Raw genomic sequence first — 23,199 nt, 5'->3', positions numbered from 1 at the left:
CTGCATGTGTGGTTTGCCCATCCTCCATTTTACCTTTATAACAACCCTGTGCAGTAGTTTAGGCTGGGAGGGAAAGCGACTGGCCCATGGGATTCAAAGCCAGGTCTCCCTGTTCTTAGTTCAACACTCTCGAGCACCACATGACACTGGCATTCCACTCACAGTTACATTTGCATTAAGTCTCCAGATTCCTTTTTGTTTTTTAAAATGTATTACTTTAGCTTGCCAAGTCTGTGATGGCAGAGATTTTTTTGGGGGGGGGGGAATTTGAGTGGATTAAAGGAATTTGGGAGATGTGATCTGAGTAAATGCAAACACATCTGACAATGCCAATGGCTTCCCTTCTTTCAAGAGTCAGGAAGTGGAGTTTTGGTGCTGAGGATAAAAGAAGAGGTAAAAGCTCGGCATAAGAGAAGGGACTGGTCTCTCCTCACTCGATTTTTCAAACGCCAGTACTTGTGATTCAGTGACGCTACAGAGACCAACCACTGGATAAGTGCCTTACTGTTCTCAGCAGCTTTTTTAATTCCAGTTTCATCCTCCGGTGCATCTGGACTTAGCCCCATCAAATCAAACCTAGAAAGGGGAAAGTGAAGGTCAGCCACAGCAATTGGGCTCGCCTGCCAAGATGCGACATGGGGTTGAGAGATAAGCAGATTGAAAATGTGACCATGTGGACCACATCATGCCAAAACACTTGTGTGCATAAAAACACCACATTCACTGACAATAAAGAAATCCAGAGCATGTCAGTGCCACTGGCAAAGGGTGCAGCTTGCCAGCTTGCCATTCTCCCTGGCATCACCCATGTTACTAAGAATCCACAGACGTTTGTTTCACTGGGTATTAGACGAAAGACAGCCAGCAAGTCCTTTTTAAAATCAGCTATGCAGATTAATGCCACTGGCTAGAAAAGCAAGAAGGTGCAGGATGCACAGCAAATAGAAATAACCGAGGAGAAACAAAAACTGACCACGAACAAAAATTACTAAAGGCTCTGGGTGAAGGGGCTCTGGGACAGACATGTCATGCTGCACGCGATATCCCTTCCACCTGCTGCCCCCAAGGTTCTCTTCTAAAGACAGCACCTCTCCTCAACAAGGGGAAATTTGTATTCTCCTCTTTGAAGACATAACCACACGTCAGAATGTGAGTCCAGGAGCACCTTAAAGACCAACGGGATTTCCCAGGGTAAGAGCTTTTGTGAGTCAGAGCTCGCTTCGTCAGATGCAAATAAGGACCCCTCAGCCCTTGTATCCAGGTCAGAAGGTGGGAGGGGTATTACAAAGAAGAGCCTCTTAGAGATGGGATGCAGAAGTACAATGATGGATCCTCATTCTCATTTGCCTCTGACAAAAGTGAACCTTTTTTTTTTTTTGGTAAACATTTTATTTTTAGGATATATTCAACAAAGTTCAACATTTGTATTACAATTCTTATCCCTTTATATCTTACCCTCCTCCCTTTCCCCCCCATATATGGCTTCCCACAGTGCTACAACCTCCTGCATAATCCTTAGGTTACTCTTAAGTACTCCTCTTTATCTTTACATATTCAACAGGTAACTTATTTTTTCACAATTCTCTATACTCAATAGTTATCAAAGCAAAATAAATTGTCTCTCACATCCCAGTATTTTTCCAAATATTCTTTTAAGTCTTTCCAGTCTTCAAAAAATCTTCTGCTGCCATATTATTCAGTTTCCTTGTCATTTTATCCATTTCAACCATAAAAGTAGTTTTTTGATCCATTCTCCAATTCCAGGAACTTCCTCCTGTTTCCAACTTTGCGCATATGTCATTCTGGCAGTCACAATCATGTACCACATAAGCGTCCTTTTCGCCACATTGACCTCTTCCATTTTAAGTCCCAAAAGTAATATATCTGGTTCTTTTTTTAAATGTGCAGTTAACTATTTTTTCCATCTCTGCATGAATCTCAACCCAAGGTTTGAGGTTGACAAAAGTGAACCTTGACCAACAAAAGCTTATACCCTGGGAAGTTTTGTTGGACCTTACGATGCTACTGGACACAAATTTTGTTCTAGTACTACAGACTAACATGGCTACCCACCCAAAACTATCCCCCTAAAACAGTGATAGCAAACCTTTCTAGAGACCGAGTGCCCAAACTGCGACCCAAAACCTACTTATTTATCGCAAAGTGCCAATTTAACCTGAATACTGAGGTTTTACTTTAGAAAAAACAACTCATACATTCACTTAAGATGATCCAAACAAAGTAAGGAAAGCAATCCCAAATGCTTTCATTTACTTAAAATTATTTGGCAGAGAATTCGACACTTTAATGATGGTCTGGGCCTGGCTGGGGCGATGGCACGCGTGCCCACAGAGAGGGCTCTGAGTGCCACCTCTGACACCCGTGCCATAGGTTCGCCACCACTGCCCTAAAACATTCATCACCCCACTGCAGCCAGCTGCAGACATCAGTCCCTCTCTGTGCAGCCTGTTGATCCTCTGCCCTCTTCCCTCTCTGGTCACAGCTTTATTTGCATCTTCTCCATCATTCTTGATAGCCAGAGCCTCAACTGTAGCCCCAGAGGCCACAGTTCCTTGCCACGTGGAGCATGCCAGATCAGGGAACACATGTGGCTGGCCATTCAACTAAACATTGTTTTATACTAACCAGGATGGCATGACCATCTTCATATTGAGCGTGACGGGGATCCTGGGCCTGCAGCACAAGGAGAAAGAAGCAGGAAATAATCACCCGATAGGCAGGAAATGACCGCAGATCACATGGTTTCCCAACCACCTCTCAAAAACCAGGACTCATCCAGAGAGACTGACAGAACATGCGTTTTTATTTCTGAAGAATCGAAGCTGCAATTTTTTTAAAAAGGACCCTTGACTTTTTAGGTTCACCACCAGCAATTCTGTGCTCATGTGATACAAACTTCAGATGTGGAGAATGCCTCCAGCCCTGCCCAGAGCATGCTGAGGCAGAACCTCCCAACACCTGCCCACCACCAGAAAACACAAAACATTTCTCACCAGGTTGGGTCAGGCTTGTAAGCAAGCAGCCAGCAAAAGCTTTCCCACATGTACAGCCTGCTGTTTGGCCTTACCCCATCTTCCTCTCTATCACAAAGCCACACACCATTCCTCCTGGACCAGGCAATGTTTGATGTGGTTGCCTAGCAGCCCACCTAGGGACCTGGACATTTGGGTACTGAGCTAAGCCTCAGATTGGTGCTTTGGCTAGGGAGAGGCTGACAAAGCAGCAGCCATTTCTTTAGGTGGGGAGGCTAAGGGCCCTGTGCATGCCAGAAGGCCCCCAAGAACTGTTGACCAAGTGTCTGTCACTACTTATAGAAGGACTCCAGACTCACGGTGACTGGATTCGTACAGAACTGGATCCGGAAGAGCAATGCGGAGCTACTTTCTAAGGTAAAGGGAGAATGGGAGAAGGGAGGACAGCCCACTCAAGGCATAGCTGTGCCATTCTTTGCAGGACCCGTTTGATTTTTTACAGACAGGATGAAGAGGGATACAGGAAGGCTTTTTCAGAAGGCTTCTGGCTCTTCCAGCCCTTTCCACTAGCAAGCTCAGCTCCAGGAGGCACTCATGAAGGCACACTGATAGCTCTTTTTCACCTTAGACTCTAGACCTCTCTGCTCAGCCACTCTCCATCTTGCCTGCTAAAATGCTCTCATGCAAGCAGCAAAGCAATTTGGAAACCCAGACATTCACAAGCAGAGGGCTTTGGCCTGTGTACATGAGCCAATCGGTAGCTTTTAGTGAGGACTGGAGAATCGAATGAAATGCTAAGGTGCACGGCCCTCACGGAAATCTGGAACTGGGACAGGAAGACAGACAGAACCAATGAATCCCTCTCCTTTTCATAAATACTCGGCTCTCCTCTTGGTTTAACTCAGACTGAGGTTGGAGGGGAGAAATGAGGTACTTCCACACTTCAGGATGCTGAAAGCAGATTTACCAAGTCAGCTTGGAAACAAACTTCCCTGCTGGGCTGAATTGTACATCCTCAACGCCAGCTGTCTTCTCACAAAACATGAATGGCTGAAACAGTCAAATCTGAGTCATGGGGGAGGAGATTTCACTTTCAGGTAAAGACCTGGCCAACAAGGTCTTTTAGTCTTTTTTAGTCAATTCGTTTTAAGATTCTGAGTGTTAAAAGCATTTGGTTTATGATCAGAGAGTCTTCCCTGAAGATAAGGACCTTCAGCAGGCAACCTGACACAAGCCACAGTGCCTCAGGAGTGCCACACAGCAGAGGAATATGCAGTGTGAGAAAGACACGTCTATCTTGAGACAGCCAAGAGACTTGAACTGGCAAGTGGAACAAGTAGAGGGAAATTGTCTTGGCACCCAAATAAGGACAAGAGGCACAAGTGGACTCCTACACACTCCCAGAATCTAGACGCTATTACACTTGGGGCAGTGAAGTCTTCAGGACCCATTAGCTAAGCGGGTGTCATGCCAGGGAATGTTCAAAGCTACCCACGTGTTTGCAGTCCACTTTCTGTGAGGGATGGAACATGTACAGTTTTGGCTGTGACTAAGACAACACAGTCTGGGACCAACGTACCAGCAGGACCGCCTCTCCTGGCGTACCCCCTGAAGAGCGCTATGCTCAGCAGAGAAAAATCTACTGGTGATCTCTGGACCGAAAAATGTCTGGTTGTCCTCAACCGGAGCCCAGGCTTTTTTGGCCCTGGCTCCAACCTGGCGGAACTCTCTGCAGTCCCGCAGGGCTGGTATGGTAGAGATGTTCCGCCAGGCTTACGGCTGAGGACAGCAATGGTTCTTAAACAGTAACAGCTTTTAATCAGCCTGGCTCCTTCCTTCCTCTCCCACTAGGATGAGGATTTAATCTGGCCCATTCTAGGCGCCATCTGGAATTAATTTTGAACTGTTCTAATACTTTATTGGTTTATTTGTCCATTGTATTTAAATGTGATTGAATGTATTTTATGAGATGCTGTACCCTTTGGCAGTCTAGAAATTGACATTATAAATATAAATAAATAAATAACACAGAGGCTCTAGGAATAAGGGGACCTTTGTACGGCCAGAGGATGAGTAGAAAGAGAACCTGGCAAGAAGCTGCTGGTAGGAAGCCTAGGGACAAGATGGCGGAAGAGGCACATTGGACTGAGAAAGAGCAAGTAAAAAAGGAGACCTGAGTAAAGAGATCGAAGAGATGGAAGAATGGGGTTTTTTTAAAAATAAGAGTGAGGAAAGTGTGGGACGGTGAACATCACATATCTTTTTGAAATGACCGGCCAATTATTTGGCCATAAGCTACTAGCAGCTATGCAATGAGTCAGCAAAGAAGCTCTAATTTTTGGCTGGGAAAAAGCTAACCAGTCTGATATTACAGTGTTCCCTTCCCCTCCCCTCCCCTTATAGACATCTCTTCTTTGAACCACAAGCCAGCTTGCACTCACAGGCCCAAGGCAACACTTACGCATGAGGGCAGATGTATTTCACATAAGGGAGCCGAATGGCAGACAAGGCCTCAGCCCAGCTGTGCCTGAAGGAGGGAAGGGGGGGGGAGAGAGAGGAAAGTTCAGAACTTGCCTTGCAGAGGATGCCCGCAGAAAGGTGAGGAGAGACAACTGCTCCTCACTGCCTGTGCACCCCTGGATCGTGCCTGAGACAATTTTGTTCTACAGAAATTTACATCAGGATACACCTTGCACTGCTACTGCTGTGGTAAGCAGCATGTTCCTAGCACTTCAGGTTCCCAAAGCAGTTCACATTATCACTACATCAGTGACAAAAAATCCCATAAGATAGATCAGTACTATCCTCACATCACCTGAGCACTGATATGTATAATCCCCCCCCACCCCCACCCACCCACCCACCCACAAGTTCATGTTCTAAACAAGAGAGCCCCAGGAAAGCTGTGTTCTCTCCTCCAAAATGTGCAGAGAGTAAAATCCTCAGAGCCCATTTGCATTAAAGGCCAGCTCTCTTGGAACAGCTACCGTTGGTTAGGCTGCAATCGCTTTCCCATCTTCCCCCCTCTCCAAGGCTTGACTTTGCATTTGCCTGCGGCAAGGGGCTCTTTTATTTGTACACACATCAAAAACTCCTGTCTCCAAAAGTGTACTGGAAGTCATCCCTGTTCAAAGGCTGGCAGAAGCAGGAAGCTCCTGGCAGGAAGATACCCACAATGGGCCACACATGGCCTTAAACTGTCACACCTTTGCTACTGTACAGATCAGAAGGGTTGAGCAGGTTCCAGCCTGCACACACTTTGCTCCAGATAAGCTCAGAAACCAGGGCTGCAGTGACCAATGAGGAAAGAGGCAGGAGGCCACCTGTTCCACCCAATAAGTCTTAGCCTCATCCTGGCCTCCCAGGTCTTCCATCTTCCAAGAGCACTGCTCTCGGTCAACAAGGCCCCTCCCAACCCCTCCAAGTCAGTAGTGCAGCATCATCCTCAACTACACAACAAGGCCAGGCAGCCAATGATGGCTTACAATACTCACCCTGTGTCTCCGAGCCCATGTAAAAAAATGACCTGTGAAACCGAACAGAAAACAAAAGGCATTACGCCAGCACAAGCTGAGAAAGCACCAGCGACTCAACAAGTCCCATTAGTCGCAAACAAATATTTTTTAGAAGCATTTGGGAAGGAAGGAATGACCCAACTTAACTAAGATGGTAAGGTACGGCTGAGGAACGGCCAACCACTTGCCTGCCACCCAATCCCAGCTGCAGCCAATGGGAACCCAGCCCCCAATTCCCTGGAAGGGAACTTGCCAAGCCACCACTCTCTTGCCCACCTTTCGAGGCTGAATGAGAATCCTGAGCCAAGCCACCCCCTCAACGTTTCAGTGCAGCAGGAAGGCGTCACCCGGGAGTTACACACACACACACACACACACACACACACCAGAGTGTGGTTGCTGGGCTGGAGGTGATCACCAGCTGATTTCAAACAGCCTATGTATTTTGTTTCAGGAACTGGTCACTAATGGGGGGGTTTCTCTCATTTCAGACAGACCCATTTTAGTAACTGGTCCCTGGTGGGATATATTTACCTGTTCAGACAAACATGCTTCTATCCCATTCGGGAAGCGTGCCTGAAGCACTGTTGACTCAAACGGCTTTCCTCCAGTCTTCAATCCTTCCTAGCACTTCTGAAGTGCTATGGGGTGCTGTATAAAATGCCCCACAGTGCTTCCTGCGATGACAGTTCTTTTCTTTTTCTCCCCATGAGCGATCGTCCTCTTTTCTTTTTTTTTTGAACATTCTATTAGGAGCACTATGGCGCTGAAGCAGGACCACAAATCGGTGCCATAGCAACCCCATTGCGATTCCTGGACTCCATTTATATACACTGACATTCACTACTGTTGTCACTTGGAACAAGTACCTGATTGGACAGGGTGTTTAAGCGGGAGATCAGGGGCAGAAGTGAATGGTAAGACAGATGTTTGGTCGATGGTCCATGGTTTGTGGGAGTTAAGGAAGGAAGGAAAGAGCTGCCTGGGTTTCAAAACTGCACAGTCCCGTCCCGTCCCCCTGCCACGCTTGAACTCTGTATCCAGTGAGCTCCTTGTTTCCAGGTTACAGCAGTAGCAAATGTCAGTGTATCTAAATGGAGTCCAGGAATCTCAATGGGGTCGCTATGGTGCTGATTTGTAGTTCTGCTTCAGCACCATAGAACTCCCAATAGAATGTTTTTTTTAAAAAACCCTCTCGGGGAGATTGTGCGTGCGGGGGGGGGGGGGGGTGGCAGGAAAAGAAATTGGTGCAGTTTGAAATGACACAACGCTTCAGAGACGGCTCCTTACCGGAAGGGAAAGGCTGTGTGAAACAGCCGTCCCTGTACTGGTTTATTCCATGACGGTACGAAAACCAAAAAGAACTGTGAAAAAGTGACAATAAATTTCTTTAAAGAATCAATTATACAAAAAGTGAACAGTAATATACATAATAATAGAAAAATTGACGGTGATCTCTGGAATGTCTTGCCGTTTCGAAGGTAGATCTTCTTCCGAACAAAGATGTGAGACAAATACTGTCCCTCAGTAATTACAATACCAATAGCCCATGGTAGGCTCCATTAGACATTACAGCTATTATGAACACTGGAATAAATCTGAATTTACACCAGCTATCAATGTACCATCCATATCAGTTTTTGAAAGGCGAGTAACTGAAGACATCCAGCATTTAGAAACTCAAAGGAGAAGGTACAAACATAATCTCACCTGAGAAGAGAAAATCTTCATTGAGATCTTTGAAACGTCACCAGAGGAAATGAATTACTGAGAGACAGTATTTGTCCCACATCTTTGTTCGGAAGAAGATCTATCTTTGAAACGGCAAGACATTCCGGAGATCACCATCAATTTTTCTATTATTATGTATATTATTACTGTTCACTTTTTGTACAATTGATTCTTTAAAGAAATTTATTAAGCGTCACTTTTTCACAGTTCTTTTTGGTTTTCGTATTGTCTTGTGACTGTGCCAATCAATTTGACATCTTATTCCATGACGGGGCAATAACTGTTTAAAAGGGTTAATGTGAAATGGCTCACCATCTGTTAGTTAATCTGATAAACTGACCTGGCTGCAGTGTCCTCCTCCCACCTTGCCTAGCTCAGCCTTGATTTTCTTTTTAAGGTGGAAGGATAAAGTAGGGTGAGTGAGACAGGCTATTCCACAGAAGCACAGAATGACACTTTCTGAGAATCTCAGCTTCCCGTTTTGACAGTTTCTAGCTCTCAGAGTAGCAGAGATGAGCTTGGACACGACATGGACCATGCCTGCTGAAACTGCAGAAACCACACAGGAAGCCAAGTGCTATTCTCAGCAGATGGGAGTGGTGGTCAGAGGCGGCTTCAGGACCCTCCCTAATTCAACTCTCCTTTCCAAGTCCTAGTTCCCCCCATTCTGTTTGGTAGCCAAAACAGAGAGATAAGCAATTCAAATCCAGCTCAAGGGGTTAAACAAAAGTATCCATCAGCCACTTTGCAAGTCCTGTTGCTGGTTGCAACGGTAGCAGTCCATGACGCCAAGCTCAATAGCAGTTTGGCAGTGACAGACAGGCCTGTTCACACTATCCGTTATATCTCAGGGTCACCTTCTCCTGATCTGTTTCAACCCTGCTACTGTTCACAAAGCACTTATAGTTAAAGCCGAGCAAAAGGAAAGGAGGGGCCCATTTAATATGGATATTTGTACCTTAGCCTTTCAATCTCTAGAAACACTTTTTTTTTTTCTGATTCTCAGCCAGACATGACTGAAAGGGGTCATTTATTCCAGATTAATTTCCCATATTAATCACTGCAGCTACTCCAGAAGACTTCCCAAACTGTTCCAGAGTTCTGCTAAAAATGAAGGCAAATTATTCAGAAAAGCAAGCTACTAGACCTCCCGTTAATGGGGGGAAGTGAAGTTGGGGTGTGTGTCAGGAATCTGCGGGACAGAAAAGCCTTCTGTCCCAATCTCAGCCCCCATCCCAAAAAACCCTATTATTGCTTTAGCATCTTCCTGCATCCCATCAATCCTTTCCTTCCACTATCCAGTCCAAGAAGTACCAAACACCACAAATGTCCCTTCCACCTCCATCAAATATTAAATATCAATTCTAATGACTACTTTCATATGTTATAGCTCTCCTCCTGCAACTCTGCAACTAACAACTGAGTTTCCGGGTCTTAGAACACGGTAACTCTTCATTGCAAAATTCTAGATTAGTTGTTTTAGAAAGAGAGGAATGCAAGAAATATATGTATCTCCTGGACGGCCACACAAGCATAGGGCTGAATCTGATGGACTAGTTCAGCTAGCAGAGAGGGTTTCTCCTGCAACAGGAGCTCCCCTGACCCAAAACGCTCTTCTGAGCGTCTCATGCCAAAGGAAGGCTCCTTGTCTCAGAGGAAAGCATCTCCACTAGCAAGCAGAACAGCTCCACAGGATCCAACTCATAGAATAAGTTAATGGTAAAGAATCAATCATCCTGAGTATCTTGGTTCTCATCAAATTTGATTCAGCAAGATACCAGTTATTAGGACTGTGCAGAAAAGCTTTTAAAGAGAGAGAGAGAGAGAGACTCTGAGGCTTGGAAGAGATGGTCCAGAGACACAACTTCTAGCACCACGCATGGCTAATTGACATTCCCAATGGCAACTACCCACTGGGTCTCATCCTTACCATGCACCTAGTCCCACGCCTCTCCCCTGCTGCCACGTGTCTATAAAACAAGAGGGGCACTCCTGAGGATCAACAGGAGAGAAGCACTGTCCCCAGTGACCCCTCTTTCCTTCCCCTTTGCTCTACCTAATCACCTATTCTGATCCCAGATCCGCACCCAATTGTCCAGTCTCTCCCCCACTCAATTGGGTGATTCCCCCCTTATGATTGGTCAATTCCCATGGTTGTTTTTTGCAATGCCTGTATGTCTTTGGGAGAGGCAATAACTGCTGGTGTACAGTAAAAGTTTTGTTACCCGACATTAATGGGGGTTGCTGGTTAATTATATGTGCCAGATGCTTAAGCTTATTGCTGTGCTCCCTATCCAGAGGTATCCACAGCAACCAAACCCCACCTCATTGGGAATGTCATGCTGACAGCCCCTATGCCTGGTGGGACCCTTCCCTTTCCCCCCAAGCTATCAACACAACAGACAGACAAGTGGGCCAGCTGTCCAGGAGCCCCCTTGACATAGCTGGCTCCTGACAGCTCAAGGAACGCTGAAGGGAAAGGAGGCATCCAAGGATAAGCTGGCAGCAATGGCTGTCAGGAGCACAGCAAAGTCCAAAGGCACCGAGCGGGCTGGCTGTGTGTGTGGTCAGGGGGAGATGCAACCAAAGACACGGGGTATGGTGGCTGAGGGGGTGGAGGCTGTGCTTTCCGCAATGCTGATTAACTGAGCATTCTGGATAATCAAGTGTCAGATAACAAAGCTTTTATAGTACTTGGCGTTCTGCATTTTCCTGCAAACCTGGGAGCTACTATGGGTTTACAGAAGCATACACCCTAGTCCCAGATCGACACCACCACCCCTTGCAGATTTTGTGATCCAGACGGCAGAGTTACCAATTGCTTCTAGATCTCTGATTGCCATCTCTAGGCAAATGTGATAGATTTACATAAGTTATACTCCTTGTACATTTCAGATTTGCGAGGGCACAGCATATACACAGGTGAGCAAGAGAGCCCAGAACATTTCTGATGATGTGAGTACAGCCAAGGACAGCAGCAAGAATGAGGATTAAGTGAGCTTTAGGGCCGTATAGTGACAGCTATGCCTCTCTGGTCTGTCACGGCTTCCCCACGTTTAAATTACGATGGCAAAGAGTGAGGTTTGGTTATTGACTTTCTCATTAGTACAGCAGGAGCCATGAGGCTAGCACACATTTGGACAGCTGGGCTAATTACCTGCCAGAGACAACAAGACTGGCTGTGTGCAGGTCCTACACAAACAACATTGCATGGTTAACTAGAAACGGAACCAGACTATTTTTATTCTTTTGGTACCACCCCTCCCTCTACACGCGCGCACACAAAAATCCCACCTCCCCCCTACTGCACAGGGAGAGGAGCCCCTCCGCATTTACAATCAGGAGGGGGACAGAGGAGCAAGATCCAGTTAATTCCTCTAATCTTCCTGGATCCCAGCAGATGGTCGGCCTAAGAGAGCCATGTGCTTACCGCTGCAGTCTCCCGCTCTGCCCCTGAAACGGTCACGGCATCAGCAAGGAGGGGGACAGACATGTTGTTACCGCACATACACCAATAGAGACTTCAACTGCTCACACCTATAAGGAGGGAAAGATGCACACACAGAAATATTTATGTAGTGCTTCATATACGGAAGACATTGCGCAATATTTAACTCATCCCAATAGTCCTGTGAGGTAGATTGCTTTGTATCCGGTTTACAAGGTAACTGCTGACACCTTCCACCAAGTCCAGGTGGTAAAAAATCCTCCATACAAGAACCCTTCTGCTACACACCAGAGTCAGGAACTTGCTCCTCTGTTTTAAAAAAAACGAAAGCCATGATTTTCAACACAAAGGATACTATAACCCAGAATACCCTGACTTAATACCTGGACACTCTTATGGCCTGGACTACAACTCCTCAAACTTCATGCAACCAGCATGAAAGAGGAGTGCCTACTGGGCAAGCTGGTTCCAGATGGCTCAGCAGTTACTAAACATGAATGGACTGTTCCTCCTATAAACCCGGGTTGGGGGGGGGGGGAGCCAAGCTGGCTTTTCACAGCAGCCAGTAGAAAGAACATCTGGAAACTCAGTTAATATTTTAGAAGACCTGGAAGGCTAGAAGGAGGGAGGCACCACACAAGCCAAATGCAAAACTGAAAGATGTACCTGCCATTCAAAAGCTATGAATAAGTTGAATCCCAACCTATTTCAGGCTGTACAGCCCTTATCACAAGGCATATTTAAAACATAACTATTCGTAGAGGATATATATTCAAATAGGCAGCTCAGACTTAGGGCTGCATACATTTGGGATCAGGGGTCATTTCGTAGAAAAAGAGGTGCAGGAGCCCATTAGCATAACACATTAGCATAACTTATTTGTATATGCCACAAAACCCCTGACATCACCGGAAGTGTGTCAGAAGGCGACATCCACCGCTCAGGCATCACTGGACTGTTCTGGATTGCTAGCTATTGGAGGGACGGGGGGCGTGCAGAGGGAGAGTTTGTACCTGAATAAAACTTGGTCTTAAAGGTGCCACTGGACTGTTTTGGATCCGGGGGGGGGGGGGGGCTCTGCAACTTACCTGACTGCTTCTTGCTCTGACTGAGGGCTGCTGGGAGCAGGAAGTGGGGCTTGTTGCATGTGCCCACCCCCTGAGCTCTTTACTGCCAGAGCTCCGCTCCTGTGCACTCCTGCAGGAAATGACCCGTTTGGGATACTGAGCTTCATGTAATTCCCCTGAAGGCCTATATAGACATATTGGTACCCAGATTACTCAGTTTTAGAATACATTCTGCAGCCTTCTTCTAACAGATCTGAGACATGGAATTTTAGGAGTCAGGAACAACGACAACAATGAACAGCCCAGAACATCCTATACCCATAAACACATCTAACTGGAATCTTCAAGGAAATAAGTTCCACAATCTCCCTAAACAAATTTGTTCAATCGCTGAGCTAGTCCAGTTTGAACTAGTGTATGATAAAATGCTATTTTCTTATAATTGTGATTTAACATATCTTGTCCTATTATCAGGGGTCGTTCCGTAGAAAAAGAGCTTCGCCCCCAACGGTCCTGGCCGCCGCCGCTGGCCTTGCAGCTCTACTGCCGAGTCCCATGAGGGGCCCGGCGGTGGACCTGCAAGGCCGGCAGGAGTGCAAGGAAGCCCCGCGAAGGCCCTCCCTAGCCCCAGGCAGGCAGGGGTGGGGAGAGGCAGGGAGGAAGCAACTTGCCCTCCCTCTTCTCCTGCCTCCTCCTGGCTGAATGAGGGCCAGAAGCGGGGCGGCCGGAAGCAGGGGGCGGGGCTTCATCATGTGCCCCGCCCCCCGTACCTCACCCGGGGGAACTGCGACTCCCTGCGATCCCCCCCCCAAAATGACCTCTGCCTATTATATAAATGTGTAGTGGTCTGGCAACGTTCTATGCGCGGCAAAATGAGTTGGCTGCAGGAACTGCCCATCACAAGGTGTCCCTCGATTGGCTGCGTTCCCTTCCAGCCTTCTAAGGCTGCTCAGAGGCCTCCGTGAGGGGAGGGTGGTGTGCAGCCTCTCTGCCGGCGGCGTGCTTGCCACCAGCCCGTCTCTGCTCAGCTCCCCCCTCATGCTGCCTTCTGAGGCCGCTGGTAGGCCTCCGGGAGGGGAGGGTGGCATGGGCCTTCTCCGCCAGCAGGGCGCTCAGTGCTGCTGCCCCATCTTCGCCCGTCACCCTCCACGCTGCTAAGGGGTGCTGACCACCACTAGCCTGGGCACATGCTGCAGGCCGCCGCACTCCCCCTGGCCCTCTGCCTAGCGTCCCTTGCCTGTTGTCAGGTAGCCCTGTCATAGAGTTGGAATGTTGAGGGGGTTCAGTCCTCCGCCTTACCAGCTCTTCCCTGTTTCATGCAGCTGACTATCTGTAGAAATGACCTTGGTGGGTATTCTGTCTGTAAATCAGCAGGCCTGGGAAATGTTTAGGCACAAAAATGCTTGCTTGCTAGCTTTTGCCCCCACGCGGAAACCAACTATTGGCTTTTGCAACCGGGGGGGGGGGCAGTTTGAATATCCTATAAGTCAGTGGCCATCATATTACAGGCCATTCCTAACAACAGCTACAAGCTGTACATGAGTTACTTTAGTACTGGAATTACCAAAGAAACACTTATCTTCTGAAAAAGCACGAGTGTGTGGTGTTACCTGCCTAAAGTTCCTGACACCTGTCTCTTTGCAACGGGCCTTGCCACTAGTGTATAATATACATGTAAAAGTGGACATAATTCTTTTTTTTAATATATGTATTGGGTTTTCAAGTTATAAACAGTAACATAATAGCTTATAGATAATAACATCATCAAAAGTTGACATGTCAACCAGAAATACTTTTTAACAGCAACTAAATCAAATAAAAAATTTTCTAACATTCCCAAATTCATTCCATTAGTCAACCGCTAACCGAGTACTAATCTTTACATATGGCATTCATCAAATTCCATACCAACAATCTGATTTGGTGCCAAATTTTAATCATCTCAAACCATCCATTACTCGGGAGTCACCTAACCATTCCTCACTACAACTACATTCTAATTCATCTCATTTAATCCAATAAGCTATACTTGTTTTTAGTATAAACATATATATTATAAGGATTTATTTTATGTTTATGTATTTTATCATTTTCTCCACTTATTTGGATTTTCGAAATTAACATCCACCCCCTCTAATTCTGAGGTACTACTTCTTTTTTTTTTTTTGAAACCCCCAGAGGGGTATTTTTATTTTTTCAATATGACTACAAACTACAAAGAAAAATATAGGAAGGGGAACTACAACTATGGATAAAGGAAAGATATCCACACTAACTAAAAACCCAAGAGTGGGAGACCCCTTTTATGTTAAACTTAACATTAGTATTAAAAGAGTTAGTAAAACAATATACTTGCAGAGTTCTTGTTTTCCACATTGTTCTGTATTAGTAAATTAGTTATTATGAGAGAACTTTCTGAGCATCTTTGTTTCAAAGGGCCATTTATCAGAGTCCTTCTGCCCTTACTTTGGCTTTCTGTCTCTAAAATCATATACAGTTTTCATACTTCTTCATACAGTTATTTTGCTATTGTAATATTCCTTACGTCCCTTCATTTTTTAAATAATTTCTTATATACCTTTATTTTCATCACCAACCACTTCATTGAAAATTAATGCCCTTTAACTAATCACTTTTCAACACCTTTCCAGACTCTTCCACATTTTACATTCATTCACACTTACACATACATCTAATTATTTTACTGATCATGAATTAAATACAATCCATATAATATTCCCTGGTCTAAATCCAATTTATAAATTTCCATTAAACTTTCATCTCCACATTTATTAACTATTTACTATTTTAGCCTTTAACCTTCCCCTCCATTATCTTCACCCTCTATTATCCCCCTTGCATCACCAACCACTATAACTTTTAACAAACTTTCCATAATCAGGTTCTTCCAGCTGAGCAAGTGTCCGCAAAAATTTATAGATTAATCTTTCCATATATCTTCATTCTCCTTCTAAATATCTGTAGCCTTTTCCCTTGTAGCAACATGTCTCTATGCTTCCGTTCCTTGAATGTATGGTAAATTTTCTCCAAGCTGTTTCCATTAACTCTCAGCAAATCATGTTCCATTTTTGTAATGTCCCCTTTAAATTTCCACTTATGCAGTCTTTCCTTTCTGTCTTTCCAGCCTTTTTCTCTCTTAGAATATTTATTTTGCACACGCTTTTTTGGTATTCCCATCCTTGCTTTTTCATGTTTGTTGCCTTCTTTTTCAATATTTGGGATGGTGGGAAAGAAGGGGGCAAAATCTCAACATAGTCCTTTCTTTGCAGACACCCCCCGCTTTCCTTTGGGCTCTGAGTAGATTGTTCCGGCTCCTCCTTATATTCTGGTTCAGGTTGTAGATTATTAGCTTTACCCAATAAACTTGCACAAGCATCTTCTATTCCTTTCTGAATTGCTTCCCTCAATTTTTTTTAAATTGTTCTATCGATGTCTTCTACCAAAACATTTTCATCTATCTCCTCATCCTCCTCTCCTGCATTGGACGCCATTTTAATTGTCCCGTTAAAATTAATCACTAATAATTCCAGTCGAAAGAGTCTTTTAATTCCCTCTAAAATCTTTGAAGTAGCCTCACCCAAGAACATCACCAAGGTCCCCCTGTAGAAAAATAAACTTACAGAAACAGTCCATCATCTCCAGCATGTTTTCTGGCCACTATATCTTTCCATTCCAAACAATTCAGTTCAGGGTACTTTCACTTCCACTCCTCTTTTCTCATTATAAGCACTCACAGTTAGTTTTTCTTGTGTTTCTTCTCTTATACTGCTGTAGTTGTTTTCATCCATTCATTATTTATTTTAAAAGGAAGGCTGCGGCTATCTGGAACATGGCGGCCATGTTCCATCCCACGCGCCGCTCCAGCTTCGGGGCAACGGAAGGGGCCAAAAACGAAAGCCCCCTGCTCCAGACCTTTCTCTGGAAGATCTGGTGAAGTCCTCCTGGCAACCGGGAGGCTCCAAATGGAGCTGCAGAGGATCGGGCGGCTCAGAGCAAGCTGAACGCCGCCCGTCACCATACCGAAAAGTGGACAGAATTCTAATGCTCAAGAAGTAAAATACCAAACCCAGTAAGTGTCCCTACAGAAATTTCTGCAAAGATGCTATCTTTTTAATATACTAAGAAATGGCCTTGACCTCTAGCTGAGCTTCTCTCCCTCCCACCTGCCCCCAATCTGGCTTGGCATGCTAGGAGATTTGCAAAAAATTGCTACTGGAGAAAGCACAGGCACAAACACTATAGCTTTTATCCAGGAAAAGGATAGTTTTTCTGGGAAAAGCCATCCATAACAGGAAAAATGGTGTTGTTCCTGCCAACAGGAAACAAAAGGGCCATAAGGAGGAAGGACATATGGCTCCCTGAGGAAAACACCCAGCCCAGAATTGGATATGTTCTCCAAAGCCATTTGGTGTGGCCCCATGAGCTCAAAGCATGCCCAAAATCTCAGCTAATTTCAGGGTTCAAAATTAAGCTTGGAAACAAAATGGCAAGACAAGAAATACAAAGAAACTAAAAATGACTAAAAAAGGAAGCTTCTTCTAAGAATCCCAGTAAAGGGGAGCCATATTAGTGCAGCAAAAGCAATTAAGAGTCTTGTGGCACCTTAGAAGACTTATTTGGCATTCACTTTCACAGGCCAGAACCCAGTTCATCCAATATCAAGGCAAGAAGATGCAATGGGCATTCATTCTAAACAGGGAGGGCGGACAACACTTTAGAATTAGGGCTGAGACTTCCCTTCCTTGGAAAAAAAGCTAGAATGAATTAGAGAATCAGCATTAGGCTGTAGAGTCCTTATCCCTGTGATAATCTTTCATGAGAAAGTAGAGACTGGGAGGAATTGTTATTCTTCACTACACCCCCACTTCCTCCTTGAGCACACAAGCACACACTCTTTAGCCCTTGTGCGTGCTTTGCAAACATACACGATCTGTCAATATTGGTCAAATGAGACTGGCTGAATGTCCCAATGCCAAAAATCCCCACCTGCTTAAGTGACGACAGGTGTGCATTTGTGGCATAGGCTGCCACAAAGATGACGGCTCTCCTGCAGTTCACACTCCCCCCCCTCCCATTATGATTTTAGTCATTACATTTATGCTTCTTCTTTCGTGCAGTTCAAAGGAGTACACCGAGAGTTCCCAAGAGGCCTCAGTCAAGTACTGCTGAGATTGAGACTGTCCTGAAGAAGGGAAACACTGCTGGTGGTGACTTCCTCACATCACCCCAGAGAAGTGTGTGATGGCCACATAGGGCTTGGCTGAAAGTTGTGGGTTCAAGTCTCCACACTAAGTCTCTCACACATGATGACTTGAACTGATTAAACCAAGAAAGGCAAAATGAGCTAGAGAGGGCATGAATGGCTTGCGTTGCTCCCATATGCAGGGCACAGCAAAATTGGAGAAGCCCAGGCGAGGGTGCGCGTGGCCTAAAGGAATTCCATTTTTGTGCTGTTGTTTGTTTTTAGTAGTTTAAATTGTAAAATACCTTGATGGCATCAGCAGTAATTATACAAAGTACTTTAGGAGCAGAAAGGTTCCTTAATGTGTGGCTCATGGGGGGCTTCAGCTGGGTTGTATTTCTTCCATCTTCAATTATAATGACTGGCTGATCAATGCCTCCCATGTGAGGAAGTGTAAGAACATTTTAAAAAGTCATTAGCGGTGTAGATGGGTGCAGCTCTAGTCCAGGCTTGTAAATCGTCACTTGCCCAGTTTTCTGTGGTAGGTAAGAATTCCCTCAGCAACCAAGGTGGGGTTGAAACATCATACAACTGTCTTGCTGACATTAAGGAGCAACTATTCCCTTCGGCCCTGAAAACAGCAGCACTGCAGCCATGGCAAACCCACCACCCTTCTCTGTGCCTGTCAACAACTTGCTAAGATTTCACATACCTCTTTGATGAGAGTCCCTGTGCAATACCCTGCAAAAGGATTTGTGAAGCAGCACGTGAAGGATCCAGGAGGAGACGCCTACTCGCACTGAGCTAAGAGCCTGGGACTTCCTGCATGCCTAGAAGAGTTAAGATGAGCTTTGGCCTGCCTCTATGCCACCAGGAAAAGGACTAGGCTATTTATATAATTTGCTGATAACAATGCAGGGACACAAGGAGAGCCTATTGCTGGTATTGGAGCTGCACTGGATGGGGGGGGGGGAGTATACCTGATTGCCACCAACTTGGGACAGACTGCTACAAACAGGCTGGAATAGGAATTTCGTAAGTCAAGAAAGTAGGAAATCTTGTTCTATCCCTTAACCATATCTCAGTGCCCCAAATCCCCTGCTCGTGCTGTGAACCAAAAACGTTTCTCCCCAACTGCTCTGCAAGGATGTACAGTACTGTAGGACAAATACCTTTTTGCAACAGAAAGTCATCTTGGGCCGCAAATTTGGGTCAATAGGCCCAATCTGCAAATTTATTTCACTAGGAAAACTTTGGCTCCTTTTTTAAAGTGCACAACAGACACAAAGCTGATTTATACTGAATGAGGCCACCAGTCCATCAAGGTCAGTACTGACTACTCAGACCGGCAGTGGCCTTCCAGGGTCTCAGGCAGAGGTCTTTCACATCACCTCCTACCTGATCCTTTTAACTGGAGATGCAGAGACTCTTCCACAGAGTCACAGCCCCCTACCCTAACAAAGTTTTAGAGTTTCCATCTCTAACATGATAGTGTCAGGCCACAGCTATTTTAAAATACTGTGGAACTGCTTGGTTTTGTGGATTTGAGGGTGAGGGGGTCATTTATCTGCTTCTGGTTTATGACACACTGTAAGGTGACACGCTTAGTGGATGGGTAGCTTTGCCTTTGGGAAAGAGGGAGGCAGAAGAACAGACCCCCCCCCATGGCCATTTCCATTCCAGATTCAAGTGCAGAAGACAATCCTTCTTTGCAAGCACACACTTATCACCCCTTAGTCCTTCTCTAAGAGCCACGCCTCAAGTTGGCCTTCAGACCAGCTCCTGAGCTGTTCCCCGAAGACAGACTGTAAACCTCTACACCTGATGTCTTCCACAAGGCCATCTGCCCAGACAGCACACACACAGACACAGAGCTGGATGTGCCAAGCTATTTTATCCCAGATCCCATTGAGGCCTATTTGGTACCTTGCCCAGTAACTTAGCAAGACCAAAAACTACCAAACTAGTTTATCCGAGACTGAGCGACAAAGTAGTCCTGAAACTCACCCCAAAATTAACAGAGACCACAGAACACAATATTCAAAGCCAGAAAACCACAAGGGATGTGGTCATGGCTCAATGGCCGAGGACCTGTTTGCAGGCAGGCGGCCTAGATCCTCCCACCTCCCACTTCCAGTTAGAAGGTTCAGATGGTAAAAAATAAATATCCTTAATTGTAGAATGAAGAAGAGGAGATTGGATTTATATCCCGCCCTTCACTCGGAGTCTCAGAGCATCTTACAAACTCCTTCCCCTTCCCACAACAGACACCCTGTGGGGTAGGTGGGGCTGAGAGAACTCTTTCGAGAACTGCTCTTTCAAGGACAGCCCTTGACAGAACTATGGCTTGCCCAAGGTCATCCAGCAGCTGCAAGTGGAGGAGTGGGGAGTCAAACCCAGTTCTCCCAGATTAGAGTCTGTGCAATTAACCACACCAAACTGAATGGTGAGAGTCTGTCATTGGGTTCTAGCCATCTCCTCTCAATCATGGAGGTGACCTTACAGCATCCTTTTCTTTGAAGTGGGGCGATTGGCTGTGTAGAATTATTTTCCTTTATGATTTATGCACAGAGAACAGAAAGTATGGGGAAAGAAATCCCTTGAGGATCAAAGACATGTGGACAGTCTCCAGTAAGAAAGGAACTACTAACTCCCCCCATCTATGGCATATCCATATTTCTGTAAGGGCTGCAGGACAGAGACTTCTAGGCTCCCAGTCACCCATATGCAAAAAACAAACAAACAATTAGCTACCAGCTCTTTGAAGCTTGGTATACATTTTTACCTCTATACCTAAACATTTAATACTGTCACCCAATTATCTGTAATCTTTTTTCATATTGCACATTTTTATCCTGGCGTTCTTCCAGGGAGCTCAAGATGACATACATAATTTCCCCCTCCTCCAGTTTATCTTCACAACCACTCTGTGAAGTAGGTTAGGCTGAAAGAGAACAACTATCATGTCTGAGTGGCAGTTTGAACCCATGTCCCCCCTGTCCTAGTCCAACATACTAACTGTTGAAGCACCCTGGTTCTCATAGACATTTCTCAGATTACACGTCCCAGATCAAAAACACACACTCCAGAAAAGGAAATATTTATGTGGAAGGCTCATACTAACAGTGAGAGCAGAAGTTCAAGAGGAAGACACAAAATGGGAAAAGTCAACTCTTAAAGGGACGTGGTGGGGGCACAGACAACATTTCACAGAGTTTCATGATAAATAAGTATCTGAATGAGCTAGATCGCTTTCAAGGGACATGATACTTTGGCTTGAATTTACAACCACTCAGCGCAACAAAAAAATCTTACAGCACCACCAAAATTAGCTTCCCTACTAGACGGTTGGAAGGCAGCCAGTATTACATCAACTTTTTTAGAAGGAATCCAGTACTGACCTATTAGCTTAACGGCAGCCCTGGTATATTGGTGGAAATCTTTATAAGGGCTAGGGCTGTTAAATGCATAGGAGGAGGAAAACTCAGCAGAACGTCTGCAAAGATCGGTTTTGCCTCAACAGAATTGACTATCAGTGTGAAATACGTCAACAGGGTGATCTGCTTGATATTATATGCTTGGACCTCCCACAAGCTTCTGACAAAATTTAAAAACTGATAACAAAACTGAGCAGTCATGAGATGAGGACCTGTCCCCTTTTGGACAGGTTAAGTGGCAGGAAGCAGTCAGAAATAAACTGACACTTTTCTCAATGGAGAGAAGGAAATTATTCTTCACACTTGGATCTGTACCCAAAAAGGGTGTTAATTTAACCTATTCATAAATTATCTGGAGTCAGAATGAACAACAAGGGAGGTGGCTTGCAGAAGATATCACATTATTCAGGAATAACAACATCCAGGGAATAAAGATTTAAAATAAAACAGCAAAATATCATGTAATTATACACATTTATGGTGGCGCAAGAACACTAAATGCTGTGCATAGTTCAGGTTACTCCCTCTCAAAAATATGGAGCTGGAGAAGGCAGATAAAAAGCATGTGTAGGAAGGTTAAAGATATTGTGGTAGGAAGGTTAAAGATATTGTGGCTCACAGGATGAACACGGGCCAGGTACTCTTTCAGACTAACCTACCTCACAGGGTTGCTGAGAGCAATAAAACAGAGCAGGGGAGAACTGTTATCTGCCCTGAGTCCCTTGAAGAAGAGGAAGAATAAAAATAAGATTGACAGGGAAGATATAACAGAGAGTTATCAAATTACAAACAGGGGGAATAAACAGACATTTCTGTTCCTCTCATGACAGGACTCTGGGTCAGTTAATGCAACTTGATTTGGAAGAGGTTCAGGTCAGAATTGCCACACAATGTGATCACAGTAACTAATTCAGATGGCTTTAACAAGGAATTAGACAGCTCTGTGGAGGACAGATCTCTGAACCTGGAGAGCTTTTTGGAACCTCTGCGTTCAGAAGCTTCTGCATATCCATCCTGCTTTTGAACTTCTAGAATCACTGGCCAAGTTACAGTTGAAGACTGATTAAAGAGACCTTGATCTGACCTCACAGGGCAACTGTACATCAGCCCTTTTATTTATGCCACCTTCCACCTAAATAGGTTCCCCAACAGTAAACACTGTAAATGTTGTTAACATTTAATGCTTTGAAGTATATATACATAAAGTAATTCAATTAAAAACATCTAAACACATATAATACTAAAAACCAGGAAGGAGGCCAATAACCGTTATTATGGGTATGCCAAACAGAATAAAAATGGTCTTCGCCCACTGGCAGAAGACAATGACAAATCTGTCTAGAGAGGAAATTCCAAAGTTTTGGCACCACAACTGAGAAGAACCTCTCTCAGGTTGCCACCCATCTAGGCTCAGATGGCAGCGGCACCCGAAACGAGGCATCCAAAGATCACTGAAGTGGATGGGAAAGTTCATATGGGAGAAGGAAGTCCTTAAGGTATGCTGGCCCCAAGCCATATAGGCAGTGATGGCGAACCTTTTAGAGACCGAGTGCCCAAACTGCGACTGAAAACCCACTTATTTATTGCAAAGTGCTAACACAGCAATTCAACCTGAATACTGAGGTTTTACTTTAGAAAAAACAACTCATACATTAACTTAAGATGATCCAAACAAAGTAAGGAAAGCAATCCCAAATGCTTTCATTTACTTAAAATTATTTGGCAGAGAATTCGACAGTTTAATGAAGGTCTGGGCCTGGTTGGGGCGATGGCACGCGTGCCCACAGAGAGGGCTCTGAGTGCCA

At 45.1% G+C, this 23,199-nt stretch overlaps 1 protein-coding gene across 2 annotated transcripts in view; it reads right to left on the bottom strand.

Moving 5' to 3' along the window:
* Positions 1 to 23,199, bottom strand: part of LYPLA2 (lysophospholipase II) — a 30,039-nt gene that overhangs the window by 4,485 nt on the left and 2,355 nt on the right. For both annotated transcript variants that reach the window (XM_015413699.1, XM_015413700.1), the window contains exons 2-6: positions 11,670 to 11,776; positions 6,488 to 6,519; positions 5,455 to 5,520; positions 2,647 to 2,694; positions 506 to 576 (exon numbers count right to left, since the gene is read on the bottom strand). In XM_015413699.1, the coding sequence (XP_015269185.1) occupies positions 506 to 576; positions 2,647 to 2,694; positions 5,455 to 5,520; positions 6,488 to 6,519; positions 11,670 to 11,747 (295 nt within the window). In that variant the 5' untranslated portion in view covers positions 11,748 to 11,776. The remainder of the gene's footprint in view (positions 1 to 505; positions 577 to 2,646; positions 2,695 to 5,454; positions 5,521 to 6,487; positions 6,520 to 11,669; positions 11,777 to 23,199) is intronic.

This window comes from Gekko japonicus, unplaced genomic scaffold, assembly GCF_001447785.1.
Source record: "Gekko japonicus isolate JY-2015 unplaced genomic scaffold, Gekko_japonicus_V1.1 scaffold547, whole genome shotgun sequence".
Lineage (NCBI taxonomy): Eukaryota > Metazoa > Chordata > Lepidosauria > Squamata > Gekkonidae > Gekko > Gekko japonicus.
Note: the sequence above shows the minus strand (reverse complement) of the source record. Positions and strands in the feature narration are given on the sequence as shown.